We start from the raw sequence: 22476 nt of genomic DNA, 5'->3' as shown, positions 1-22476 counted from the left end.
ACCTGAATGGGATCCTGAGAGGGAAGATAACAGAGGAGATTGCTGAGTTGGCCCATCATACACCTCAACAACATCGTGGAGTGATGTCTGGAAAAATACAAACTGGCCAAACACCACTGATCACCAGGAACCAGGAGAAGCAAACAAATCACCAACCATCCAAAAACGAAAACAAAAAACAAACAAAAAAAAAATAGAAAGAGGAGGAGAGAGAGAACAAAGTATTACAATATAATAATCATTCTTTCTTCTACCTTTAAAAGAGGGTAGGTGCCAATTGGTTCATATTCCTGACATATGTATTTCAGGTCATGAAATAATTAATGACCATGGCCTAAAAACAATGAAATATTAAGAAAACTATTAAAAAATAAAGTGGTTATAACATTTAATTTAGATCAGAAATCATGAGGTTGGTGGTTAATACTTTAATAGCTACTTTTTAATTTTCTCATTGGTATATTGATTCTTTTCACTTTGTGACTCTCTTCTCTTTTTCTAATTTTTTTCTCCTCTTTTAGATGAGATAGGCAAAGTATTAATTTAGGGGATTTAGTTTAACTTAGAAAAATATCAGTGAGATACTTTCCAGATAAAGTTTTCTATTTACATTATAAGTTGAAAATTGTTCCTATATACTTGTTATGAGTCTTCTGTCAAAATAAATATTATTTATGATCCCTCAGCAATTGAGATATTATAAAATCTGAGAGGATGACTGCAGTACTCACCAAGAGTTTTAAATGTCTCTATTTTACTTCACTTTGTATTTGTCCTTGAATTATATAGTAACTTTGCATGCAGAAACTTCCAAAACTCTAACTTAAAAAAGAAGGACCTGTTCTAGCATAGAAAATAGTAAAATTGTGGGTTTTAAAAGAATATGATTCTGTGGCAAGTTAAATAATGCAAAAACAAGGTAACTTTTTATAAATTTAAAATCACAATAATGCAATTAAACTATATATTGCATATATATGTATATTTAAAGTTTTTCGTATTCTGCACCTTAAATCAAGATTGTGGTCCTCATTTGGTGGTGTCTGTGAAGACAGGCTAGTTCATTTGAAACATGCCAAGTTTTACAGAGGAACAAAACATGAAATATTGCAAACAAAGCTAAGCTGATTTTTTTTTTTTTTTGGCCTGCTAAAATAAGCTGGTGATCTCAGTCCAGTTCTTTGTGAGAGAAAATAAATGCAGACAGTTTGTTGCATTGAACAACTCCTGAACATTAAAGTGCTCAATTTCATAAGCAATCCTCCTTAAACACATCTGAGAATTCATGAAAACAAATGTATGATTCTATCAAATCAGATACGCGTTGCCAACTATTTTAATGATTTACAAGTCATATGAAAAATTTTCAGTCTATACCATATTTTAAGAGACCCACATTTAAGCGATCCATAAATAGCCAAGCTATTTCTAAAATAATCTAAAGAATGTTAAGGATTTTGTTTTCTGTTTTTGCATTTGCTTAGATTGGTGTTTGGATAATCTGTTTTCAAAATATCTTTAAAAATTCTATTATAATTCAGATGCTGCCATATATTTTCTAACTGTCTCCCTCCCCTCCAAGAAATCGGAGTCTAGTCAAAGGAAATTTATGAAATCAAATCCAGAGTTCAACAAGGCACTGGACAGATATTATTCTTTATATCTTTGAGGGATATTATAAGGAAAACATTGAAACTCAGTATCTTAAGCTCTTTCTGCCTAAATACCTCAAGTATTCCACTAGGAAATATGTCCAATTTCCAAGCAAACCAATACATTTACAGCCAACATCTAAAACATCCAAAAAGCATAATAATCATCTAAGATTTTTTTATAAAAAGAAAATAACTCCCCCCTTTTTTTATTCTCTTATGGACTCTTGTTTTTAACTGTTACTTCTCTATAGACACCCAGTATTTTGTGTCACCTGTAATTGTACATGTCAAGACAATAACTTATAATGATATTGCCATTAGCACCGTTTATTTGCATCAAGTTAACTGTAGGGCATGTCATTTTGAGTAATGTTAGTAACATGTTTCTGTAATTTGTTACAGTATTTCTGAAGTGAAGGTAGAGAGAATTGAAGAAGTAGAGGATCAGGCATTAACATACTGAATCTTTGCTATTAAGCAAACAGTAAGTTACTTCCATTTAATTTGGACATAATTCTGCACTAATGTGGCCAATGGAAAATTTACAAATAACTTTTATTAGAAAAATGATTATTCTGAGAGAATAATCAACACATCAAATACAAAATTTTCAAGTACATTTTAATAAGCTTTTTTAATAGTATGCAGAACTTAGAACTCTTGAATAGTGGCATAATTTCCAATACATTATCAAGTTAACTATTGTCTCACTAAACAGATGTTATAATCTTGAAACAAATCCCCCCTTCTCTGATAGGCAAGAACTAAATAGTAACCTTTTTGTTTGTTTCCCCATTCAGTCTATAAATTTATCAATTTCCTTAGTGCTCATATATTCAGACAGTAGTAGGCATTCTGCTTCTAACATGTTCTCAATCACTAACTATACCCTTTGCATGGTTGAGACTGATGTATAAAAACATGGGAAAGACTTTGAGAACCAAAAGACAAATGAATGCTGGCTCTCTAGTAAGCAAGATATTGTCTAGTATACTTTTGTGTGCATTTGGTATTCCTAGTACCAGTGACACCAGTGTTTATGGAAACCATGGCATAATGCTTGCCTCTCTTCCTCCTATCTATCTATCTATCTATCTATCTATCTATCTATCTATCTATCTATCTATCTATCTATCTATCATCTAACTATATTTGGATATTTTAATTTTATTTTGAACCATTAGAACATTTAACTGTTCCTTTATTATTTCATGACTTAAATAAAAGTTTTGATGCATGTTTCTTTCGTAGTGTATGGAAGTCATGATTATGCACTCTTAAAAAAATTCTTTATCTTTTCAGTTTGAGCTATGTTTGTTGATTTGATTCTATGATATGCCAAGAACTAAGCTAAGTACTAAGTTTAAAAATGTAAAAATACAGAAAGGATTTGCTGCTCTTAGAGCACATTAATTGTATTTGCATCATTCCGGTGGCAGTTTACCTTTATTCTACATACATACATATATATATATATATATATATATACACACATATACACACACACACACACACACACACATATATATATATATATATATATATTACATCTATGTTAGGTTAGCCAATTAAATTTATTACAGAGAATCAGCAGAGTACTTTCAAAACATATCTTCATGCAGATCAATATGTGCTAGTCATTTAAATCATTATTCAAAGGAAATCTATGGGCAACATTTCAGGAGTCTCAGACTGTATTTTAAAGAAATCTGCGATTTAGATGTTAAATATTACTCAAATAATCTGCTTAGATTACTTAATTAGGGGCAATATCTAATTTAGTTCATACTGGTATGATATTTAAGTTTAAAATTTTGTCCCAGTTCATTCACTCCCATAAGAGTAAATAAATCTGGGCCTCCCTGGTGGCGCAAGGGGTTAAGATACAAACTATGAAGCTGTCCACAGCCTCTGCAGCATGAGTTCAATCCCCTGGCTGGCCAGGGGATCCCACATGTCGCAGCAGACCTCTCCTGACTTGCTGGCTGCTTCCTTCAGCAGTGTATTTCAGTAGATCTGACTGTTCTGGTCCCCACTCTGTCTCTGGTGAATCCTCTCAACCCCCACACCTCTGGCCTATCCCCCAGCTCTTATATGCATGAATAAATAAACCTTTTAAAAAAAGGGTAAATAAATCTAGAATTAGACAAAGTATGCATATCTACTTTTCTTTGTAGAAATAGGTTTACTTAACATCTAAATTTTTGTAGATTGAGGTTTATTTAACATCTAGTTTCTTACAATATTATATCCAACCAAGACAATGAGGCAGGGAGGGCTCAATTACTGAGAAGATTTGCATGGTCTGAGTGTTCATTTAGCTCAGCTTCAAAGTGCATTTGGTTTTTATTCTACAGCAAACTCTATCATATCTTTTCTTCCTTGGTCACATTCATTTAACTTTAGAGAATTTGTCCATTCTGTTTAATTTAGCCATCCCAAATGATGTGAGGTCAATAAATAATGAGAAATGCCTGGGATAAAGAATGTGAGCATTAGCATTGCTTAACTACAGAATACTCCATGCAGACCAACAGTCAGTCTAAAACATCCTTTTGGAAAACAATACCTAGGCTGTCTGGGGTGTGACAGGATTCTCTAAATGGTTCACTGTCCAAAGGGATGCTGCATTTGTTTAGAATATAAATAGATAGAACAAAGAAGTTAAAGTGTTTTTTTGTTTGTTTGTTTGTTTGTTTGTTTTTGCTAAATATTGTACCACTGCCTAAATAAGTCAGAATGTTTTGGAACTTACATTTAATTCTTGTGCCATCAAAATAATTAGCTTGTACCTTATACAGAGGCTCACTGATTTTGCAATTAATTAACTTTAAGTGAGGATAATAAAACAAACACTGACATGATTATTGTTATTCGATGATTAGGATTGGAGTTATTGAATTAAAAATGAAAATTGAGTTTATGCAAATAAAGAAGGGTTTCAATTTTGTTTTGTCAGTTTTGTTTACCCTCAGAAGGAAATAATTCAGATTTTTTTGATAACATGCTAGTGTAAGAAGGGAAAAGTCCAACATCAGACTGGGTCTTGCTGACAGAACTGATCTAACCACTTCTATGGATAGTGGTGAGTTGTTAAAAATGTCTAAGTGGCCTCCCTGGTGGCGCAGGGGTTAAAGACAGTGCTATCAAGCTATTGGCAGCCACTGCAGCACAAGTTCGATCCCCGGTTAGGGAGAAATGCACATGGTGCAGCAGACCTCTCCTGTATTGCATGCTGCTCCCCTCAGCAGTGTATATCAGTAGATCTGCCTGTTCTGTTCCCCACTCTCTCTGGTGAATCCTCTCACCCCCCCACACCTCTGGTCTATACTCCAGTTCTTGTATGCATAAATAAATAAAATTAAAAAAAAAAAGTCTAAGAGGTGCAAAATTCAGATCTGATTCAAATTTGCTTTGACATAACAGGGTTCAAATTTAGTGGAGGAATTTAGGGAAGGAGGTCTCTCTAGGCAGTGGAAGTTCTGGTAGTCAGGTGGGTGATGCCCTATCAATTACGGTGCTAAGTTACTGAAATGACAGTTTCTTTGGTCCATGACAGAGTGAGAAAGCAGGTTAAAGATTGTCTGTGACTGGGCAGATTTAGAAGGACTGATATATATGAATGACCAATCTATGGGGTCTGGCATGAGCTAAAAAAATGTTATTAGGCCATTTTAAAACTGTCTACTGAAGACTTAAGGATACATTTTCTGAAGTAGACTCTCTAGGATTAAATTCAGGATGAGCCACACAGGAAAGTTATTTCAGCTTTCCATGCCTCAGTTTCCTCAACTGTAAAATAAAGATAATAAAAGTATCCAAACAATCTTAAAAGACTGATGTGAATATTACACAAATTGATACTTACATAACATTTGGAATAGTGCTTGAGATATAGTGATACATACTAGTTACTATTATTAAAAACTGAACTTTTCACATGTGCTACCAATGCAGAATGAAACTACACTGATAGGTAAAATTTAACTTAACTTTGCTGTTATACAGGATTTTTTTTTCATTACCTGTATTCTATTTTTTTTTAAAGATTTATTTATTTATACAAGCACTGGGTACAGTCAGAAGCGTGGGAGGGTAAGAGAATTCACCAGAGCCAGAGGAGGGAGCAGAACAGGCAGACTGACTAAGTACACTGCTGAGGGGAGTAGCAGGCGCAGCAGGAGAGGTCTGTGCGCCATGTGGGACCCTCACCTGCTGCCGGGGATCGAACCGGCACTACAGATGCTGTGGACAGCTTCTTAGCCCAGCGCTCAACCGCTGCACCACCAGGGGATGCCCCATTACCTGTATTTTATACATACATATTTAGACACATAATGGAACTGATTCGGTTAGAAGAGTATTCCAGCTCTTTTAATCAAGGTTCATTTGTCTTACAATTTCCAAATAGCTATGTATCTCAAACTATTTTTTCTACATTCTGTCTTTTTGATTGGGATAAGAAAATATCAGTAACAATTTTCTATGTAGGCTAAGCAAAGGGGAACAAGGTAAGAGGGTATTAGATATTTGCCTTTGTTTATTCCCTCTCCTTGATGTGTGCTTCTGTTGCAGTGATTTGAAATTCCGTCATAAAAGAAAGAGTTCCACACAGAAGAGAATCTGAGCAGAAAAAGTACAGAAAGATATTACAAAAACCCATTAGATCTCAGCTTGATTATCAACATGCCTATTATTTCTTTTGCAAAATCTATACTTTTGCATTCTAGAGATTTTTTTGTTATACGAGGAGCTCATCTGGTTGGTTGTTCTGTCAAAAAAATTTTAAGAAATAACCCGTTTTGCTCAACTTGCATTTTATTCACCAACATAGCACAAAGGAAACACACCAACACTATCAATAGATGAAAAATATAGCAGATTCAAATCAAAGAGTGTTTAGAACTATATATATATATATATATTTGTGAAAACATAAAAAATTACTTTTGCTGACACAAACTATCAAAAGTTTGGCTACTTTTACATAAATTTTCTCTAATACTTTCATTTTGTATGATTATTTTAAGATACTGTGGAAGAAATATCCATGTTTGGGAAAGGCTTTCCTTTAAATTAGTGACATAAACTGATTTTTTTCTTTATATGGTCTGACTAAAACTATTTATTGTGTCTATGGCTCCAAGATCGCATCTTAGAATTATTGCACCACTTGGATACCTCATAATTTTAAAGTCTTGCTCATTTAAAGATGATCATAAATATCTCATTCAAACTTAGTTAATGAAAAATATATGTTAAGTATTATGATAACTTACTTATAAAAGCATCAAGAGGCAGAACTTTTAAAATCAATGAGTCAAAAGTAATATCAGTATGCTACTTATAAAATATTATCTGGCACTGAACAATGTTTGATATTATAATAAGTAAGACTTTAATCACAATTTTGTATTTTCTACATATCAGATCTTATGGTTATTATAATACAGTATCAGTGAATTTTTAACTCGCAATGAACTGCTTTATACTAATAGAGCATTATAGTTAAGGTACCTATGTGATTCATGTATTAACTCTCTAGGGACTACTAAAATCTACACATGGAGGCTTGCCTTCACCTCAGATACTGGAACCAATCCTGACTGAGATGAATCTAGCTAAAAGTGCTAGGTTAGCAGCATCCAGAGTATAATGTAATCATTTGGACTCTGAAAACAAATAAAGTAAAATCTTATTATTGCTATTTTTAATAATTAGGAAATAAAGATGTTATTTATTTTAAAAATATCCATGCTTATGGCCAAAGCATCCAATTATTTAATAAACCTGCAGCTCCAGAAATATAGTCCCACTTTGAACTCATGACAGTAAACAGAATCCTAATTTACCTATATTTTCCTGTAAGCAAGGTCTTGTGTGATACTACCGGCAATCATTAAATAAGGTTCACTGATTAAATCCATATTTCCTATTTTTAATTTTCTCTAAGTCTGGCTTTCTGTCTATACTGTGACCATTTGCTCACTATCAAAATTTCAAAAATGCATACTTGACAAATTTTAAACATATAGGCATAGTAAAAATCCCTATTACAGCAAATATAGTTCAATTTTCTTTAATTGTTTCAGGAGCAAATATCTATTCAACTGCAAGCCAGCAGCTTATCTGCAATTTGGCAGTTGTAACATTTCTCAAGAGCTGAAAATTAATTTGGTGTTTAAAATGCAATGAGACCAAGGAAAACACAATAAGTAATTCTATCGCATGTTTAAAATAATTAAAACAGAAAAGAAAACTTTGAAGTGTTAGACTTTTATTAACACTTTTATTTTAGCTTAATTTCAATTTAGGTGAATATTTTCCTTTTATTATCCCTAACATTTTTTCCTACACATTTCGTAGAAAAATGTCTGCTGAATCCCAACTAAACCAGATAGATTTCGGTGAGGAAAATATTCTCAAATGAACTATAACAAAAGTTAATGGGATTTTTTTAATTATGGAAATTATCAAACATATACAAATTAGAGAATATAGTAACCAAATGCCCATGAATTCATCATCCAATTACAAAATCTTGCCAATTTTGTTTCTTTTTTCCACTCCCATCCATTCTGTATCCTCAAGCTGGGAATACTTTAAGACAATTCCCAACATCATAACCTATTTCCATAAATCCTTCAATATTTATTTGTAATAGATAAGTACTTAAAACACATACACTATAATTGTGAGAGCTAGCAAAACTAATAATAATGTTTATCATTTAATAATCATTCCTTGATCCCATTTTCTATTTTTCTCTAAAAAATGTATTTTTACTGTCAGTTTGATCAAATCAGGATTCAAATAAAATCCATACAATTCTCTTGATTTATGTATCAATAAAGACTCTTGACAAAAAAATCCACCTTCCATCTATTTTGAATGTCATACTTATTAATAGAAAAATAAGGGTCTTTCAAAGGCAGGAAGACAAAAATATGACAAAACTCAAATGATCAAAATTTTATAGGCATCTGGCATCTAGTTTTTGTTGAGACTTTATTTTATGAAGTTACTGTAAGTTACTGTTTGGAGAAAATTTCTGTGAGAAATGTTTCTGTGTATACAGGATTCCTTGTCCGGCTAAGGCCATTTCAACCAGAGCAACAATGATTCTCACTGTTTCATATATGGGACTTCCATATACAAATCAATGTTGTACCAGGCTGCAAAATCTTGCTTTCACTGAATTTTACATATTGCCTCTTATACATGCAACACCTTTTCTGCAGGCACAGGATCCCAAATCCTTCCAATCTCTAAGTTTCATTTCCTAAGAGCAGAAGCCTCTTTAATAGCTAGAATTTACATTTATTTTAGAATAGCAGATGGAGAGGTACATCATAGGGCAACATTTTTAGAGTTTCTCAGTTTTTAAAAGAAAAATAATCATCACTAGTCATCTCCTTAACTTGGGCTCTTGCCTCACCAAGTTAAGAGTCATACAGAAGGAAATCCAAGTTTGTTTCGTCTTATTATAGACATAACTCTACCATGTTCTGAGATGTATTTTTTGAACCAGAGTCCATTAGAAATGTCCAATTAAAAAGTGGACATTTTCTGCTTCTAGAAATTTAGAAAATGGAATATTAGGTACATTCATTTGTATAATAAATAAAATCACATTAAAATCCAAAAAGAATAATATTAATTAGCTATTGTTCACTACTCTTACTATATGTAAGATCTGTGCTTAAACTCTATGCTTCTCAGCTAGTGAAGCTTATGCCTACTTTTGATGTAGGCATACCAATCAATGTTTTTGTATGATAAAAACAAAACAAAAAGTTAAAGCATTTATTAAAAATTACAAAGCCAGGAAAGGTAGAAGCTATATTTGCAGTCATGGAATATGAATCTCTCTTGGCCCTCAGCTCTTAACCATTATCCTTTAGAGCACAGTCATTTGGGGTCTGTTAGAGAATAGGGAGCCTTGAAAGTCATTAAGGAAATCTTACTATAACAAATTAAAGTCCATGATAAGGATGCTCTGCTTAAAGGAAAAAAGGTGAATTAGCTTTTGGGCACTTTGTTGAGAAAGACAGCAAAATATTTTATAGTACAGTTGTAAATCCATTAATTTTAAATGACCTACTTATTTACTATCATTAATAAGAGACAAGTAAATTCTTGCTATCTTTAAAATACACTCATAACTTATAATAACATGAATTCTTAATAAATGCATTGTTTTTTTAATACTTTTGGAATATTTTAAGGGTAGATTTTAGAATATAGAGAAGTAAGACCTATTAAGTAACTTTTATGCTATTACTATTACTAAACATAAGTCATAAAGTATTTGCAGTCCTATCCTGGATTTGACCAGTTTTGCTAGATATGACCAATTTTGCTACTTACTGTTATGTGACTGTACTCTGATTGTTCAAAGTACATTACAGACTGTTCTCTGTTATGTGATTGATTCAGTTACTCTGAATCTTTTTAATAACCTGTAAATCAATACCCAGAACATACGACTATTCCTACACAGAAGGTACTTGATATACATAACATCACACACACACACATCATACCCTCGATCCTTCAACTACCTCTTTTCTAAAAAAAATAAAATCTATACTTTTATAAATGAATGAAATTACCATTGGTTTTATAGCTCTTCCAAATGTGACAGTCAGTAGTAACAGTAGCAATCTTAAAAGTTGAAACACATAGGAGTAATAGAATAACAATTCTGGAATAAACCTTACCACCATTTAGTACAAATGATCAGTATTTGTAAATATTCATTTAGTTCCTTAACCTTCCTCAGAACGTACATAAGTACAGAATGAAGCATAACCCAGAGCTATTGAGATAAATCTACAGAGAATGAAAGCATTTTTTGCTAGTCTGTAGAGGTCTACTCTTTTAAATGTAACTAAATGCATATCACCATTTCTGTCTTATAACATCTTTCCCATCACTGCTGTTAGACATAACTCATTAATTTTTGGCTATATCACCATTTCATATCAAAAGAACCTAATAGTTATCCACAATTTTATTCCAAAGACCAATGTACTTATTAAGTTAATGGATATTTATTTTGTGCAAAACACCATACTAATTACTCAGAAATAAAAACAAATGAAAAATTTGACTTCATTAATAGGTATGTATTTCAATTTTTCATATAGAAATTCTTTTGACAAGAAAATCATTTAGGTATACTTATATGACTGAATGAAATTTGAGATCACTTTTCCATTCACTTGGTGCATTTGTAAACCTTATGTGGAGCAGTAAAATTAGTTAATAAGCAATTAGTCTATTGATATTGAACCTTTGTTTCTTGACCTGAAACTTTTGAAGAAAGAGAAACAGCCCAAATGCCCAAAAATAGATGACTGGATCAAGAAGATGTGGTACATATATACCATGGAATATTACTCAGCATTCAAAAAAGATAAACACATGCAATTTGCAGCAACATGGATGGTGCTGGAAGGGATCATGCTCAGCGAAATAAGCCAAAAAGAAAAAGAAAAATACCGGATGGTCTCACTCATAGCAGGAATCTAGAAAACTTAAATAAGGGACTAGGAAAATGAATAACTGTAAGAAAGTGAAAATCAAAATCAACAAAAAACTATGAACCAGAGACACTTTTTGGGGGGTGAGGGACAGGAGGGGAGGGATTGGGGTCAGAATGGGGGGGCTGCAATTGTATGGGGAATATAAAAATAAAATTTATTATTAAAAAAAATAAAAAAATAAAGAAAATTTAAGAAAAATGTTGAAACAAATCAACCCTCCAATGAACTAATAAAATACAATTTTGAGAGGTGATCTGTTATTAAGAACTAGATCTCAAGGGAAATGAATGATGCACAGTCCATGGTAATTAATAAGATGTTTTCAGTCTCATAATGGGACAATTTACAATCTACATATGGGTTATATTCAAAAGACATTACCAGCATGCTGTTAAGGATTTAAAACACATATTCTTAAGGAAACAATACAAATCTTATAGGTGACCAGATTAACTTGCAATATCAATTTGACCTGAAACCAGTAAAGTACATGAAAATAACAGAATATTTTAGATACACAAAATTTTTCACAATCATCTGGTTAAATTCTATTTTATAAATGAGATAACTGACCTATAAACAGGTTGAATGATTTGCAAAACTAATCCTACAGGAAAATGCAGTCTAAGGTCCAATGAGAATAGCAAGAAATATATCCCAGCAGGATTTTGGACTTTGTTGGAAGAAGGGAAGTTGATGTCCCTAGGCACGAAAAATTTAATTATTTTACCTGTATGAACAAGACTGCTTAATCATCTTAAGCCTGTACTATTACGTTCAAAGTGAAAAAAGTGAGATGTTTATACTGATGTGTAGTATTTTCAAATTAGAATATGTACATATATTCTACTTCCTAATTTAATAATTTGCTTTTGAGATCCTGTTTGTATATTTTATTGTATTATTCTCTGCAAACTTGTGTCCTTTTCCCCACTATCCAAGGGTGGAAACCCTTGACTACTGGTATGATGAAGTATTTTAATTCCTTCTGTTGTCTACATGTGTTAGAAGCTGTGAAGTATAAAAACATTTTAAATATTCTGAATTACTGAATAAACTACATTCCAATATAAATATATCATACTGTATGATAAAGAAGCTTTTTACTTATATGTGCAAAATTTATTCATAGAATTGTATAAAACATTTAGCTTTTAAAAGAAGCAATGTGAAAAATGTGTTTGGATTGTCTTCAATGGAAAAAATGGTTGAAAATTAATCATTTTTCATCTGAATGCAACTGGAGCTAAAATAACATCATCTCCCAACTTACTTTTAGGAATAGTTAACTGTTCCAAGCTTTATGAGTGTTAAATAGAAAGGAAATTTTTAAATATAATTAAAAAAAACTCATTTACTTACTAATCTGTTTCTAGTTACAATAGCAAAGATAATAATTAAGAATATGTTTTAACTAAACATTTAAGACATTTGTTATCCACTATGATTATCAATGAAGAACCTATGAAGAAAATAAATTATTTTTGCATGTAATTCACTTTATGTTGTATTGGGCAAATGCTTTACCAAGCTACCATAATTAGCTTTATAATAACAATTGAACATTTTTTTTAATGAATGACATATTATATTCAGTGGAGTTTTTGTTAAGATTCATCCTGGACAATATTTAATTTCATAAAATTATTCAAATTCCCCTAAGTATGTCTGATCTTGATCCTAATTTCCATCAGAGTATTTTCACTTCTCTTCCTATTTCCATTCATATATCACTGTTTCTTTTTTAATAAAAACTCTATTTTTAGATGTTTTATATAAGAACTTTTCTGCACAAGTTAGTCAATTTTATTTTTAAATTGTTATTTGTTGGATATTTTGTGCCTAAATGATGCTGGACCCTATTTAGCAATATTCATTAAGCATAGATATAGCACAAGTAAAGTGGGCTATTACAATTTATTGACATGGGGTCTCCCTGGTGGTGCAAGGGGTTAAGATGCAACCTATGAAGCTATCTGCAGCCACTGCAAGCATGAGTTCGATCCCCGGCCAGGGAGAAACCCACATAGTGCAGCAGACCTCTCCTGACTCGCCTGTTGCTCCCCTCAGCAATGTATCAGTCAATCTGCCTGTTCTGTTCCCCACTCTGTCTCTGGTGAATCCTCTCACCCCCATCCCGCACCTCTGGCCTGTACTCCAGCTCTTGTATGCATAAAAATAAAAAAAAATCTTAAAAAGAAACAATATATTGACATAATAAAATATCCCAAAACAAATGAGACCTTCAAACCCTTGGACTGTATATATAAAAGGGCCATTTGCGTCTTAAAAGTAAAGTTTTGAATATCATAAATATTAGAAATTTTACACTGTTTAATTTGGACTTAATTTATGGATTAGAAATAATTTTTAATTTATAGAAGTGTAAAAAAGGGTCTCGAGGTTATAGCCAAAGAAACTCTATTGTCATTTTTCCATGGCATGTTTACTGCATTTACTTGTGTTGCCAGGAATCTGATGTGTATTGTCTCAGGTTTTAACTTATGATAAGTGAGCAGTAGGTAGTGTCATCCCCATTTTATAGGTAGGAAACTTAGACCAAAGTCACCTTAAGGGAAACTTGTACAGCCAAGATTTATACCCAGAGTCTTACAAACTGACACCCATTTTTAACTATGGCAGTAAACAATGATATGTTGAGCATATTGGGTCATTTTTTTTAACATTCCCCTTTTCCTAAGGTAAAATTTTCATGACAATTAGAAAATGAATAAATGAAGGCAAAAATAAAATAGTGAAAATATTTCTGATTGAATTCTGTATGTAATATGTATTATCTATTATAACATAACAGATAAAAATAATGTAAAATAGAGTGGTATAACAATTATATATAATACAAATTATGTATAATTGTATTTTAGTAGTAAATTTTCAAAATCAAAAAAGGTTATGGTACAAAAAAAGACTGTGTATAGTAATATTTTAATTATATTAATATAATTTTAAAAAATTGATAAGTAAATTTTAGTGAGGTTTATATTCTATTTTAGTCTTTTTGAATTTTGAACAGAAATGAAATATCCAGGTGTCCGCAGGGGATGACTTAACTGAAATAAGTTCTGTTTCTTTGCCTTTCAATCATGGTTCTGTCATGTTTATACTACTTAAATGAAGGGATAGGTAGTATAGTGTTTGTGTAGACATGAAACAAAGTGAGCTATAATGGCTTACAATCATTAGAAACACTTTAAAAAGTGGTTGTGTTACTTTGTTCTAGGCCATCAAGGGCAAAAATAAATAACTAAAATAAAACAAATTATCATTAGAGAACTGGTGTGTGGGGATTGGGATGAAAATATTTTTTTTAAATTAATTGCACATCTCAGTAAATATATTTTTTTTGCATTGACAGTGAAGTTTCTATAGTACTTTTAAAAGTAATTATTTGTATCAGACAGCTAGACAATTATAGGCCATGTTTAAATTTTTTCACTATGTTAAATAAAATGTAAGAACTCAACTATTCCATTCAGTAAGGCATTTCTGGCCACTCTGTGAAAACTTTAATCCTATAATTCTGACATTAAGTTTCACAGGCTGATGCCCCTGCTTGTCTTTCAAAATTGTTATAATCTCCTCCAACTTTTCTGACATTGGGCAACTACACTGCATCTCATTTTCAACCTAATGTCTAATCATCTCTGAAGAATCAGTTCAAAGAAATTCTGAGTACTCACTACATCACCTCAGATTAATTGGCATAAGGATTGTTTGTATGTGCTTCTGTATATCCACTGTTTATTCCAGTCACACAAATAATTACACTATTTTGAAATTTTGATTTAAATGTCTTTTTTCTCCAATACTTGAGATTGCTTATTTATGTATCTTAGTATCTCCTTCCCTGGTACTTAACACATGTTTGTGAAGTAAATGTAGAAACTCCAACTATGTACAAAAAAAAAAAAAAAAAACAAAAACAAAAACCAAAAAAACCAAAAAACAGAATCAGAAATGTGGAGTCAATGTTTTCACTCTTTTTAGGTAATCACCATACCTTGCAGTCATCTCAAATACCAGGTCCTAAAAACTGTGTCAGCCTGGCTCCCCTTATTCATTTTCTTTGTTTTGTATCAAAATCAATATTATTTAAGCAATTATCAATCATATGTGACAGAGCTTCCTTAAACATAAATTGAGGTGACACAGTTGCTTAAAAAGGATAACAAAAATGAGAGTATTTAGTTCAGCTCACTTGAGATTGATGACTTCAAACCTTTAAGGAGGAAATGTACAATGTTGCCAGTGAAATAAAAATATGCTGCCTATCTCTGCAAATCTCTCCTAATTTGAAGAAAGATATTGGCCCAGCTATTTAATTCATTTTACAATATTTATGGAGACCTATTTTACATCTATGCTAGGCCCTGAGTTTCCCTGAAACTGCTTCCTTGAGTAAATACTTTGATAACCACGCCTGTAGAAGAACTCAGGTCATTATTTTTGATCTTCCTAATATGTCTTCATTCTAATTGGCCACCTTCCTCTCTTTGCCATTCACATTATTCTATCGTCAATTCAGGCCCACATCATCTCTCACCTCCTCTGTAATATATTTATGTACAAATCTGGAGCAAAAATCAACTTCATTTCTCATATCTTTATGAAAGTAATTAATATAAAATGTAAAAGTGATCATATCACTTCCCTGCAGAAGATAGCTTCCCGATAGATTGTATGTGCAGTTCCACATTTTCATTTTCTTTTTCCTCAACTATTTCCCAGGCATTTAATTTATGAAACTTATCTAGATTTCTGTCACCACCTCCACAACTACTGTTAAGAAAAATACTCATTCACTATCTGATATGAACTCTACAACATTAAATCATAGTGTATTATTAATACTCATTGAACAATAGCAAGTGTTCTGTACTTTTTAAAGTCCTCATCTATAATTCAGTCTCTGGAAAAGGAATTTGAGATCAGAGTATTAAGAACTTATGAATACACAAAAATTATTTTTAAAATAGTGATATAAATGTTTCCAAGAGAGTAAACGTTAGAAATAACAAGCAAACAAGTAGAGACTGGTCTTAAGGGGGAAAAAAAAAAAAAAAAACTAGAAACTTGACTTCAAATCCATGTCTAGATTAGAAATCAGGTTAATATTTAATTATTCAACAAAATTTTATTGAGTACTGGTAATATACAAATAAATAGTCTTGGAGTTGAGAATATACAGTCCTTGCCCTCTAGAATCTCACAGGTTAGAGTGTGAGATAATATGTTAGCATATACTTACCACCCTTTATGGTAAATTCAGTCATGGAGATTCTTTAATTAGTGTTCCACTTGTTCATGGTTCTCCTTGGCTTGGAATATCTTCCCTTTTTCTCTTTACCTATATAATACTTAGCCAATAGAAAACAAGACTCATCTCCTCCACAAATTCCCTCTGAATTCCCATCATTCAACTCGACAAATTATTAAACCATTTGAATGCCTCTGTACCTGTACCACCCATTCTGATATGCATAAGTTGCCTTTTTTTCTTAAAGGTAATACTTGATGTTAGGCACTCATGTGTATAAAAGGTAGATATAATTCCAGATCCTATAAACTGACAGTCTAGCATAGAAGATAGTCTTCAAATATGGCATTAGAGTTATATAAAATTAGTACTATGACCCAAAGGGGTGATAGAAAAACATAAAGGTATAACTAACAATGTTTTTGCATTACTGGTAGGAAAATATATAAGAATGGTTTCATAGGGTTCCTCCTACATGTATTTTTCCTCAGGCAGAATATTTCAGAAGAAATCAATGGAATATAACAGAGTACTCTGGCTGACTTGGTGGGTGTGGTGTGGTAACATATACCTGAAGAGGTGTGAACCTATACCTCATATACAGTGCTGAAAACCAACATTACCACAATGAAACAATGGGATGAATGACTAACAAAAGAAATCATGATTAATCATTCAAAAACTGTGGAAAACCTAACCTAAAATCACATTGAAATTTACATACACTTGTATACATATATCCAAAGTCTCCAACACAACAAAATCATTTAAAAACAGCAGGTAGGTAAGCTCTGCTGGAGTAGATTACCAAGAACTTTTTTCTTTTCTATACTGAACTAAAATTTTAGAAATTATCAGTGAATGTTTAGCAAACAAATTCACTGAGCAGTCGCTGGGTTTCAGCCCACAATATAACAAATCAGCAATCAACATTTCTGTACTTCAGCAACAGGTAGAATTTTTAAAAATATCTGGTGCTCATTCAATGTTAAAACAATTCAATTCTAATCAATTCCCATCAATGTCTAACATCAATAAAATATCTATCATTTTTGAAAATAGAGCCAGTGTCTTTGTTTTTAATATTTTTTGCATAAAGTCTTTATACAAATACCATTTAGAATATCTTCAGGCTTTTATCCTACGTATCTTTGGCAGGGACAAGAACAAACATACATTCAGTGAGTGAAAGTGTTTGCCCTATACAGGGCATGTTAAGCTGACCATAAATATGAAGCACACAGCAGGAGAGGGAGAGATGGGTCAAAACAGGGGAAGAAAGAACACAAGGGACTATGGTGATGGGTCATGCATGATCTGGTGTTGGGAGAACTATGGGGACTACATCTGAAAGGAGAAATAAAACATTGTAGAAAAAGTGAATAATGACGTAAGAAAATAAATTTAATAAAATAAAAAAAAATAATAAAAAAAGTTTTCTAACTCCAATGAATATTTTCCCCATTCACTACTCTATTTCCCAATATTACAAATCCCAAGGATAGCAATGAAATAGTTACAGAGGTCAAATTAACTGGGTAAAGGAGAGAACAGTTATAACCAATACCACTCACCTCTGTATATATCTTTTCAGGATAAATATGGTATCATGAGAAAATGCTATATGATTAAATTCACCCATTTATGTAATCTATGAAATTGATCACTAATCTGTGCCAAGTACTTAGGGTTTGCTTGAAGCATGTGGACATTCTCAGTGTGCAAATAATTGGCTGCTCCTTTAAACCAATGGTCTTTGATTATTGAGATTGAAGAATTTTTTTTTTAAGTAACAAAAACTATATACATTTCTATGTTCAAAATATAGGATTTATTTTATGAATATGAATTATAAAAGCTTATTTATTAACTATATACAGGACAGATTTTAGGGGACACAGTTACCTGTTGACACAAATCCCTTGGAAAACAACCCTATGCCAAACATTGATATGTTTTACAATTTTACTTGATGGTTGCTGTTGATTTAAGTAGCATTCAGTTCATTAATCTAGAAACCTATGATACAGATTTTAATATGCAATATGGAACTTACATTAGCCTATCCCAAATATCCTCAAGAGAGACAGGTCAATTGAAGGAAAAAGAGATTTACTTTATGTTTTTTTTAAGATTTTATTTTTTAATTTTATTTTATTTTTTAATTTAAATTTTATTTTTATATTCCCCAAACAATTACAACCCCCTTATTTTTACCCCAAGCCCTCCTTTCCCCACCCCCGAACCCTCCATAGAGTGTCTCTTATTCATAGTTATTTGTTGATTTTGATATTTTCTTTCTTATATTTATTCTTTTTCCTGGTCCCTTATTTAAGTTCTCTAGATTCCTGCTATAAGTGAGACCATCCAGTATTTTTCTTTTTCTTTCTGGCTTATTTCGCTGAGCATGATCCCTTCCAGCGCCATCCATGTTGCTGCAAATTGCATGTGTTTATCTTTTTTGAATGCTGAGTAATATTCCATGATGTATATGTACCACATCTTCTTGATCCAGTCATCTATTTTTGGGCATTTGGGTTGTTTCCAAAGCTTAGCTATTGTAAACAGTGCTGATATAAACATAGGGGTGCAGGTGCTCTTTGGAATTGATGTTTCTGTGTCCTTTGGGTAAATACCTAGGAGTGAGTGGAATTGCTGGATCATATGGAAGCTCTATGTTTAGTAGGTCCAGAAATATCCACACAGCTCTCCATAGTGGTTGGACCAGTTTGCACTCCCACCAACAGTGCAGGAGAGTTCCAGAAAAAGAGATTTACTTTAGTAGTTAGGGTATGTGTGTGTCTATATATGTGTACAGACATCTCTCTGTGAGCACATTTATGTCCATTTGAGGTAATTAAAGAGGAATTCTAGATGAGGATGGGATCAATTTTGATTTCTATGGCTTGATGCCTGTGTAGTTAACTAAATTTTATAGACCAAAGATAAGGATCTGAAGACAATTAAAATATTATTGTCATCAGGCCAGTTCCTATCTACATCGATATTAAGGTTAATATCCCTCATTAGAATATAGACATAGAATAACTATGACTACCTATAGACACAAACACACTCTAACAACTAAAGTAAATCCCTTTTTCCTTCGGTTGACCTGTCTCTCTTGAGGATATTTGGGATAGGCTAATGTAGGTTCCATATTGCATATTTAAATCTGTGTCATAGATTTCTAGATTAATGAACTGAATACTACTTAAATCAGCAGTTACCATCAAGTAACATTTTAACTACCTTCAGATATCAGACATCTATCAATCTCCTTTTGGCTTAGTCTTTAAAAGATGGATTGTAATGCTAAGTAGTAATTAATTTTTAAATTTATAATTAAAAAAATCAATATTTTTTAAAAATATATCTTTATAGCTGAGTGGTAATATAAAGTAGAGATGTTAACTTATTTAGGGATATATTCTCAAAAGGACAGTTTCTCAGCGTATATTTTATAAATAAAATATATAATATACTTTCAGGTGCAGATTGTTAGTAATGACTAGAGAAAAGGATACCAAAAAAAAAATGAATGGTGAGTAGGTATGGCATGTGTCTACACTTTAATTTCTTTACAGAGGCAGAACTTCAAGAGAGAAATGATGGATGAATTCTGTAGATTGCACTGTTCAATAAATATATGAAGGCCACCTTGAGCTGTGAAATCTACTCTCTATCTGCTGAAAAATTTTTCAGCTGACCCATGCTTGTAACCCTGAATGTGAAACTTCCTGTGTTTTATAGCTACATATTAGATTTGAGGGATTGACTGGTTATGCAGCAAGCTTTCATGAAGCACTACATTTGGAGTATTATTTGCCAGAGGTGCACCCAAAAGGCACAAGCCAAAAGTGGAGTAGAAATGAGGTAACACTTAGCAACAACCTTTTTTTCCTTTCCAAGCGATTTTTCCCCCAACTTGCAGAAATTTTAATTTCCACTCTCTTGGAGAATCTCTGAGGTCCCCTCTTAGTTCCAGTCACAATACCTGTATTCCAGTTTTTTAGCAAATACCTTTTGCTGGGAAAACAGAATGAGTGCACAAAATGATCGTTGAAAGCTATGGAAGAGTAAGGTTAAAATCGCTTATATGTTAATAAATATTTTGCTGTTATACAGACATTAGAGAAACATGCCATTCCATATTGTATTGGCCTTTACTATGTGATTAAGATTTTAGAAAAATGTTTTCACACAGAAGGTCAAGACCAGACCAGTTAACAGTTTATAATATCAATTTATTAATTAGATCAGATAAAGTATTACATATTAATCAAGTAAAGCCGTATATAATAGGGTAGAACAGAACAGAACAAGAGATCAGATGAATCTCAGAAAGGATTGGAACTAAATTAAAAAGTAAATCATTGCTTCATGTGGCTCTCAGTCAAAAAGTTTGAAGGTTTTTAATGGTATGGGGTGCTAAAGCATTAATTTTACATGAAGGTAAAAACATAATGTAAATAATATTTACCTTAACATTTTGTTAGAACTATCAAGTGAGACCCAATCACATTTTGACATGAATTATGGAGACAGAGAGTGAGTGTGGCCCCAATTAAATTCTTATTTAGAAAATACAGGTTGATCAGTTCAAACAAAAGTGGGAGATCAGCATTGCTATTTTGTATTTAGAAATAAATGTAGAGAGTAAGCTCACATTGTAAGAAGACAAAATAACATGGCATTGTAGACAGCTACCTCCTAAGAACAGAAATGATCTATAATAGGAAAAGAAGGAAGAATGATTCTTTAATGCATTTTACTAGCTGTGTGGAACTGAATATAAGTTCTTGAGGGCAGAAAAATCTAAGAACATATTTATGTTTGTTACCTTAAAAAATACCTGTATAATAATATTTTTTTTCCTTTACAATTGACTGCAAAAGTACTTTTTACTCATTAATAATTAACTTTTGGATTTAGTGAGTTAAAAAGAAGGTACCAAATTACCTATTTTGGTGGTGAATTCTTTGAGTTAGGGTCAATTATTTCTTGATTTTATTGCACAAATCTCCTTTATGGTAGTTGAATTTACTTGTAGAGTTCCATTAGTGTATGCATATGATCTAATAGCAATTTTGTCTCTTATATGGGCTATAGGAGATAAAGCTGTCAGGGAATTGGAAATATTTTCAAATATATGAACTCCAGACTACTTGTGTTGCTGACGGGATAAAGTTAGAGGTGTTCATCCATACTCAAGCATCCTTGAGAATTTGTTCAAGGCAGGCTACTTATGAGTGAAGTATGATAGACCTGAATTGCAAACTCAACACTAGAACTCACTATCCCAAGGACTTAGGCAAGTTAATGAAATAAGCTTACTCATTCAATTGTTATAAAGATTAAATAGTACCTCAAACCCTTACCTTAATGGATGGCATATGATCATCACCATGATTGCATTTATTTTCATATAATTTATGTGGCAGAGCTTAGATTTAGTACCAATTTGGTTTATGACTTATTCGTACAACTTCAATCCACTCTACAAATTTATTACCATCATCTTAATTGTTGTGGGTACATTTCTAAGCATACTACTTCTACTCTCATTCTCTAAATGGTTATAAGCATTCTCTCTCTTTCACAGACTTATAATCTATGCCACATAATTCTGTTTAAAATTCTGCATTATTATTATTATCATGAGTGAATCTGTACTTTGTTGCTTTTCTTTAAAATGAAATTGTATACTTCTCAAAAAAAAGACAGGAAAAAAATGTTACTTAAATTCCTCTTGGTAGATGTAAACATTCTGGGAAGCTAACAAACCTCCTCCTTTGCACAGTTCCTTCCAAGACCCAGGAAGAGGACCATCAATTCATTTACTAGCATACATGTTTTCTGCAAAATTTGTAAAAGCAACATATTTCCTGGTATTCTTTTTTCCTGAAATAGATCAAATTTAGTCTGCACAAAACTTGTATCCATTCCCACCACTGGGCATGAATCCAAAAAAGAGAGAGTTCATTTATTT

At 32.2% G+C, this 22476-nt stretch overlaps 1 protein-coding gene across 4 annotated transcripts in view; it reads right to left on the bottom strand.

The window, feature by feature from the left end:
- The window catches only part of CSMD3 (CUB and Sushi multiple domains 3), an 831873-nt gene that overhangs the window by 125869 nt on the left and 683528 nt on the right, over positions 1–22476 (bottom strand). For 3 of the 4 annotated variants that reach the window (XM_054692020.1, XM_054692021.1, XM_054692022.1), the window contains one exon: positions 3–116. The exons of the other annotated variant lie outside the window; for it this stretch is intronic. In XM_054692020.1, the coding sequence (XP_054547995.1) occupies positions 3–116 (114 nt within the window). The remainder of the gene's footprint in view (positions 1–2; positions 117–22476) is intronic. 4 annotated transcript variants of the gene reach the window in all.

The sequence above is a fragment of the Talpa occidentalis genome, unplaced genomic scaffold (assembly GCF_014898055.3).
Source record: "Talpa occidentalis isolate TD23 unplaced genomic scaffold, MPIMG_talOcc4v2.1, whole genome shotgun sequence".
Classification (NCBI taxonomy): Eukaryota; Metazoa; Chordata; class Mammalia; order Eulipotyphla; family Talpidae; genus Talpa; species Talpa occidentalis.
The sequence above is the reverse complement of the archived record's forward strand: the minus strand, read 5'-3'. Positions and strand labels throughout refer to the sequence as shown.